Genomic DNA, 7,500 nt, shown 5'->3' on the forward strand with positions numbered 1-7,500 from the left:
GATCTCCCGTGCGCGTGTGCTTGCTTGCTCCGTCCCGCGCGCGCACGCAGCCGTACTTAGCGACAGCGGTGGCGAGAAAGCTGGTTGCGGCCGCAGGCTCGGCGGTCGCTGGCGATGGTGCTGATGGTGAGGGGGTGAGGGTGGGCGGCGGCGAGGGGTGATGGTGACGGAGGAGATGTTGATGGTGACGGCGGAGGTAATGGCGCCTTGGTTTTGTGGCGGCTGACACATGGTGCGTGTGTGGTGCCGTATTAGGGCGCGGTGGATGAGGATTTGCATCACAAATGTGGGGACTCATTAGACAGCCTCCACACGGAGCCTCGTGGACATGAAGTGTCTCATGGCACCAACAGAAGGCCGCGCATGACCTCCCATGTGAAGCTCTCGCTTTCTTGTTTTCTTTTCTCCTCTTAACAGTATTATTATTCATCAACTACCACATTTAATACAGATGTCATGTTCTTTGTCTCGGTATTTTGTTTCTTTTGCTAATATGGACTTTTCGCTTTTTGCAGATACTTCTTCTACGTGCTTCTGGCGCTGACGGTGCTGGGCGTGATAGATGGGCTGCTGTTCCTGCCGGTGCTACTGTCTCTGGTAGGTCCTCCTGCCGAAGTGGTGCCGCGGAACCACCCTGACCGCCTGCCCACGCCTTCGCCTCCTCCGTCCCCACAGCCGGCCCACTCCCACTCCCACAGCGGCTCCTCCAGACGTAGCGGGCGAAGCGGCGGAGGAAGCCGCAACTCGCGGAGGTCCGGCGGCGGCGGCGGCGGCTCGCTTTACCCGCGGCTGCACGGCGGCTCCAACCTCTCGCTCACCACCATCACGGAGGAGCCTTCGTCAGCCAGGTCCTCGCAGTCGCTCCGCTCGTCTCATGAAATTGTCGTGGAGCCACAGGTGGTTGTCGAAACGACCACGACGCCCGCGCACGGAACTGGCTCTGGCGAGGCGCACCTCGACCACCACGTCACCACCAAAGTCACCGCCACAGCCAAGGTCAAGGTGGAGCTCCACACGCCACTGCCGGGTAAGTACAACGAAAATTAAGTTATTTTTAGTACTTCATGTTTCGTGTTAAAAACGACTCACATCATACACACCAATTTGATAGCCCCCTTTATCTTCTTTTAGGTTCAGTGGATCCCACCTACCGCAGCAGCAGCAGTAGCACCAGACGCAGCAGTCGACGGAGTAGTAGTAGCAGCAGCAGTAGTTACGGCGGGGGCGCTGGCGTCGGCAGCCATGGCTCGGGTTCGCTCAACGGCAGTCACTCGTCCTCTTCCTCCTCCACTCCCTCCTACTCTTCCTCCGCCAGTGGCACGGGGGCCTCCTCCTCCAGGGGGTCCTCGGACATGGAGGACGAATCTTCGCCCAAGTGAGGTGAGTCTGACTTGAAGCAAAGTGGATAAGAAAGGGTGGATAGGCTGCGCTAGCTGTGATAGGATTGGATAGGGCAGAATGTCAAAGAATAAGTAAGAAGTAAGGATGAAGATTTGCCTTCAGAAAAGATCTCGCAGACAGCCACGTATCAATTTTTTTATTTGTTGTATTATTTTTAGGGCGGGTCAGTGGGTCATTGACAGTGCTTTGTGATTGGTTACCTGTCACTGATTTAACAAACTGATTATATACCTTTAGGAGCCGGCTAGTCAGACCAGACCCTGCGTTTAACACCTTTTTGCACGTGTCCTTAGATACTCATAAATATCTCGCTCTCTTTGCTTATCATCATTTGCCGAAATTACTTTACTCATTAAGGACAGCCTTCTTAACACAACTCTCGAGGAAACACGTAGCCAATTTCCCCCCCGTCTGTACATGGGTAGGGCTCTTGGCTAGCTCGCTATCTGGCCATCTAGCTATCTATCTCTCCCATGTAAGACTAGCCTCGGCGCCTTACAATCCGAAGTAATATTGCAGATAACGAGGCTTTTGTCTCTGTACCAACTCAGTTCTCGATGTTTACATTAGCTCCGCTTTGGCACTCCCACCGGGGCGCTACCTGGGGGGTGCAGGCAAAGGGCAGGAGGAAGAGTGGGAGGAGGGAGAGGGGGAGGAGAGGAGAGATTGAAGGGAAGGGGAGAAGGGTGAAAGAGAGGGTAGACTGAAAGGAAAGGCAGGAGAGAGAGGGTAGACTCAAGGGAAGGGGGGAGGGGAAGAGGGGGGAGCAGACTGAGTGAGAAGGGAATGAGGGGAAGGGAGAGGAGGTAGACTAAGGAGAAGGGCGGGAAGGGAAGGCCACGAGAACGCATAATTACTCGCTCTTGGGTGCTTCGGACGGAACGAGTGCCGAGTGTTTGCATGCACGGGCTGCCTCGGCATTTGGGGCTGCGTGATTGACAGTTCGGTGCTTGGCGGGTCTGCTGGGCTCGGGAACTGCAGTGTCGCAACGAACCTGCCCCGTGCGTGCCCCGTCCCGTCGCTTTTCCATTATTCATGCTCAATTTGTGTTCCTTTTGGATGGATCTGCAGGTAAGGTTGCCTAGCGGTGTGTGTGTGTATGTGTGTGTGTGTGTGTGTGTGTGTGTGTGTGTGTGTGTGTGTGTGTGTGTGTGTGTGTGTGTGTGTGTGTGTGTGTGTGTGTGTGTGTGCGTGCGCCTATCGCATCGCATCGCCATCATTTCCCAGAGCGTCGTCAGTCTAAAGAGACCATCAGACTTCTTAGAGGTGGCCTGACCGCCTCTCTTCCCTCCACCCCCACCCTGTCTGCCTCTAGCATACTGGTTTTGTTACGACGATTTTAGTTAACGAGTTATGTCTCCTAGTAATTTCTAGTAGCATATGCCCTAATTGGCAACCGCATACCAGCCCGGGGTTAATGATGTCAATTGTATCGGTAATGATTAGGCTCTAGATGATTATGATGAGGAGAGTCAGATTAACCAAGGCTGATAATGCTATAAAAGAAGCATGTGGTGCCTGGTTTGAGTGTATTAACAAAACCACTAGAGTGTGATGACAGAGACGAGGGCGGGTTTTCGTGATGAGGGAGGGTTTCGCTGGTTATGACTTAGAGGCGGGAAGAGGGGGAGGGGGGAAGGGGGCAGGTGGTGTAGGTGATTGTAGCCGGATTGTGAAAGTTGTGTTCCCTCGTTAGTGTCTCCGGAGTCTTTGCCACCTCGTCACCCTCACCCCCGCCACCCTCACCCCGCCACCCTTACCCCTTCACATTTACCTCGTCGCCCTTACCTCTTCATCCTGAACTCGTCACCCTCACCCCTTTCATCTTTACCTCATCATCCTCACTCCGTCGCCTATACCACGTCCTTCGCAGAACAGGTGTCAGGGCAAGTGTCAGCTCAGGAAGAGGGCGGTGTCAGAGAGAATCCGAGGAAGAGTGTCAGCGCGTTTGGCCCTGGATCCAGAGCGGCCGGCAGGAGGGGGTGGGCGCAGCACAATGAACGGGGCCGCAGCGTCGCTAATTTCGCATCAGAGCGCCATTATTGTGCGGTGATTGTGTGAAGAATTCAATCACGGGGCCGGACTTTGATCTCGCCGCCGCCCTTCGGACCTCCGCGACCGCCTCGACCTGGTCATTACGACGCCCGTGCGAAATTAGGTAATCCTCAGGGGGACCCGAAGTGCGGGTCTCCGGCGGCCGTGTTTCCAAAGGGGAGAGGAGTCGGGGGGTCGCGCAGTCACTGTGCGTTGAATTATATCCGTAAAACTGTATTTTTTCTTCCTCACAAATAATTGCCAGCTTGCATGAATCCCTCATTAAGAGCCAGTTACACAGACACACGCACGCGCACACACTCACTCACTCACTCACTCACTCACTCACTCACTCACTCACTCACTCACTCACTCACTCACTCTCATACTCACTCACTCACTCACTCACACACTCAATCACTCACACACACATGCACGCACACGATGGCGTATAACTAACACAAACACAATGACCAGCTGGCCGTATCTCCGTAGCATCTCGCCTCACACCGGGCACCATATCCTCGCCGCATGATATTAAGATAAGTTCCTGCTGGAATGTACCCGTCTCTCCCTCCCCCCTCCCCCTCGGTATAGGCGCGCTGGTTGTGTGTGGGCTCGAGGGGTGGGCGGTGGGCGGGGTGGTCGGTGTAGCGGGGTCGGGTGTATTTACCTGGTCTGACGTTGATGTCTCAATCCACGGCGAGGTGTGTGGCGCGCCGGGGCAAGAAGGACGTATGCCAACGCGCCTCTCATACTCCCCCCTCTCCCGACGCCTTCTACTCCCCCCCCCCCCCTTGCGCACACACCTCTACCACCACCTCTGCCTTTAACTACCACCGCCGCGTGACCCTGCTGGCTGTGCCACCAGTGCCGGCTGCGCTTCGCGGAGACGGCGAAGGGGGAGGCGGTTGGGGCGAAGGGGCAGGGAGGACTTGCAAGGGCGCACAGGTATCGTCAGTTAAGGTAGCGGAGCCTCGTGGCGGTGGTCCGAGGTAGATAACCCGGGCCAGCCGTAATCTGCGGAATGTCTCCTCTCGCGGTTTTGGGTTATCTAAATGGGCGACGCGCGGAGGCCGGGCACAGAGGCGGAACCCTCCGCTCGCTCGCCCGGAGTTTTGCCTTATTAAGCCCCGTAAGGGCGATTGTCGCGTGCCTAGAGCTGACTTTATTTGTAATGGCCAGGGCCGTGGTCTTGGGCGTAACCCTCGCGCCTTCGTGCTTGCACATTCGCTTCTACGGCCTCCCGGAACAGGGGCGACGCGGCGACCGCAGCGCGAGGAAAGTGAGATTATAGTCAGTTTCATATTATGAGTTGTTTCGTAGTATTGCCGACACGACCCGAGCTCTCAGGTGCTACGTTACCTCCGTATCCATCTTTTTTCCCTATCTCTCCTTCTCTTGCATTTCTCTCTTCTTGGAGAAATTGGCGTAAGCAGAGAAAAATTAATCTCCATAACTTTAACAACGCAGGGTTTAAGAGGTAGTTAGGCAGGTTAGGGTGTAGACGTCGCCATCAGTACGAACTCTGGAGCTGTCAAATTAGAAAGTTACTTTGCATAGAAATGGTAACTGTTACGACCCTGCAGGTTACATTAGAAGGGACACGCAATCCTTTATTACTTTGTAATCAGTGATTTTACATCTCGATTCTATTTATAATCTCAGTTTATTAAAAATCAGTTGCTGCCAAGAAATTTCATATGTAATTGCAAACTTCCTCTAACCCTAAAATGCATAAAATTATTTTTGTATATTAGCAGAAGTTTACCCGCCTTTCTGTTTTTGTTTTTGTTTTCAATGTTTCTTGTTTTCCCTTCCAGGTTCGCCTCTGCCTCTTCCGAAATGGTGCTAGCGGGGCCTCCGTCGGGAAGCCGAAGCCAAAATCAAACAAGCCGAACCGAACTCAGTTACTCCACTCGTCAAAGAATCTTTTGTCCCTTGCCAGCGCCTTCTTGTGAGACGTGATCTTCAGAGAAAAGCTCCAGTGACCGAAGAGTATAAGACGTACAGACGCACCGGATCAAGAGTTGAACCTCCCTCCCCCTCCTTCCCTCTGCCCCCCCCCCCCACCCCCACACCCGTCCGTTTCGTCCCCGGGTCTCGGTTTAAGGAAGAAAATAAACCTTACGAATCGTACAGACCTACATCAAAAGCTCCACCTACAGTTGCCAGTACACCTTCACCTCAGGGCGTCCACAGACTCCTCACAGATGATTTCAAGACGTCTACTCCCCCTCCCCCTACCCCCCGCCTCCTGCAAGAAAGCTGAAGTTGGAAACTTTGAGGCAAACACTGGTTCCTTCCGGGATGTCTTAGAACCCCCAACCACAAGCCCCACTCTCTCAAACCTTCATCTACCTCTTTGTCCCTCCAATTATAATTTTTTTTCTCTTGGAGTTACGTTTCCTGGAAAAAAAAGAGAACTACATTAAAAGTCATTTAGAGGATCCTCATGCTATTCTCAGAGAGCGTAAACAAAGCTTATAAACAAACAAAAATAAGTTCGTTACATATTATTTAGATATAGAAAATGTATACAATAGTGCTTGAGACTATGTGAGTCACGTCCTTAACGTGAGGTACCATAGAAATCTCCATTTTAGCACCATAATTTTTTTCTTAATGATAGTACATTCAACATAATTCGCCATTTAAACCTAAAATCGTGAGACTTCAAACATAAGGTCAGGGCACAATCCCCCCACCCCCCACCACACACCTTTATAAACTAACTGCCAATTAGACTGCTATGTCTCGTGCGTAACAAGGAGGCGCAAACAGTATGAACCAGTATTATGAATCGACACTTTTCTCTTCCCTTGCATTACTCATTTTCTTTTTCCTCCCTTTTATTGAGAACAAAAAAAGTCAGGTGCGCGAGAGCAAGACATACTTGTGTTTTCTTACCTCAAATATTTTGTCTTGGGAAGCCTTAGTATTCCCTGTGCATTTTTATATATAGTTTTTTTTTTTCGAATACCGCTGAAGAAGGCAAGGATCACAGTTGTTTTTTTATTGTTCAGAAGGTCAGTATGTGTTGACAGTGTCCAGTGAAGTACCTGTTTCCTTTGCTCCCATGAAATGCTCGTTGTATAAAAATTCTTATTTATGGAAGTGAAGGCCGAATCTCTAACCCGGACCGATCTGTATAATGCGACGTCAGTGCGAATGACGTCATCACGGCTACTGCTTGCAAAGAAAACAAAAGACTAGCGGTTGACAAACACGCCTGATATAGACAGTGCAAAAAAAGTGTCACGGAAATAAAGGTGCCATGGGCGTTGAAATGAAGTGATGCAGTGAGAAAAGAGTGTTTGTAAAACATGTCTCATAGCGAGTAGATGTGAATGTCATGTCGATAGTCGGAGAAAACTATAGATACAGAAGGAGGTCAGATGGAGAATGGAGGATCGTCAAGACCCAAACCTCGTCTTCGACTACCGCAAACGAAGACTTATTTTACAAAAAAATATTATCAATTTATTACCTCACTACTATTAGAGGAACCCCTGTGTATTGCCTGGCTGACCTCGGCGCATGACCGGCTGACCAAGGCAGGCGGACGCGCGGCTTGCCCTCGGCCCTCGCTAGCCAGGGAGCGACGAGGCCAGCCAGGCAGTCGTCTCCCGTTTCCTTGCCCTCCGCCGCGACCCTCCGCCTAGGGCTTCTCCGGCGGCAAGGAGGGCTGGTGTGTCGAGGGCGTGTACAGTCCAGCGTGTAGGACCAGGTTTTCTCGGGGGGTACGTCGCCAGGGTCACCACCAGCTGTGGCATCACCAGCTGTGTCACCTCTAGTTGGGTCATATTCCCAGTTTATGCGTTTGCCACACAAGAAATTCCCGAGTTAATGGATGCCTTAAGGTTGAGCTAGCGTCAGTATGAATCAAACCTATTTTGGGCTATTTTTGTGGCATAAAAACGAGGAATATGGACCACAGATGACTAGATTTTTATATTTGTATTGTAAAAGCCAGGGATATATTTGTATGAGTGTTTTAGGTTTTGTGTGTTTGTAATAAGGATAATGTTTACATTAGTCTTGTCCTGGGAAATGTAAAAAATC

The 7,500-nt window shown here is 51.5% G+C and overlaps 1 protein-coding gene across 1 annotated transcript in view; it reads left to right on the forward strand.

Annotated features, from left to right (window-relative positions):
* Positions 1–5,391, forward strand: part of LOC125038157 (protein patched-like) — a 108,980-nt gene extending 103,589 nt beyond the window's left edge. The window contains exons 17-19 of the mRNA XM_047631504.1: positions 516–1,027; positions 1,132–1,380; positions 5,259–5,391. Of these exons, the coding sequence (XP_047487460.1) occupies positions 516–1,027; positions 1,132–1,379 (760 nt within the window). The 3' untranslated portion in view covers position 1,380; positions 5,259–5,391. The remainder of the gene's footprint in view (positions 1–515; positions 1,028–1,131; positions 1,381–5,258) is intronic.
* The last annotated feature ends 2,109 nt before the right edge of the window (positions 5,392–7,500 follow it).

Source organism: Penaeus chinensis, chromosome 24 (assembly GCF_019202785.1).
Source record: "Penaeus chinensis breed Huanghai No. 1 chromosome 24, ASM1920278v2, whole genome shotgun sequence".
Classification (NCBI taxonomy): domain Eukaryota; kingdom Metazoa; phylum Arthropoda; class Malacostraca; order Decapoda; family Penaeidae; genus Penaeus; species Penaeus chinensis.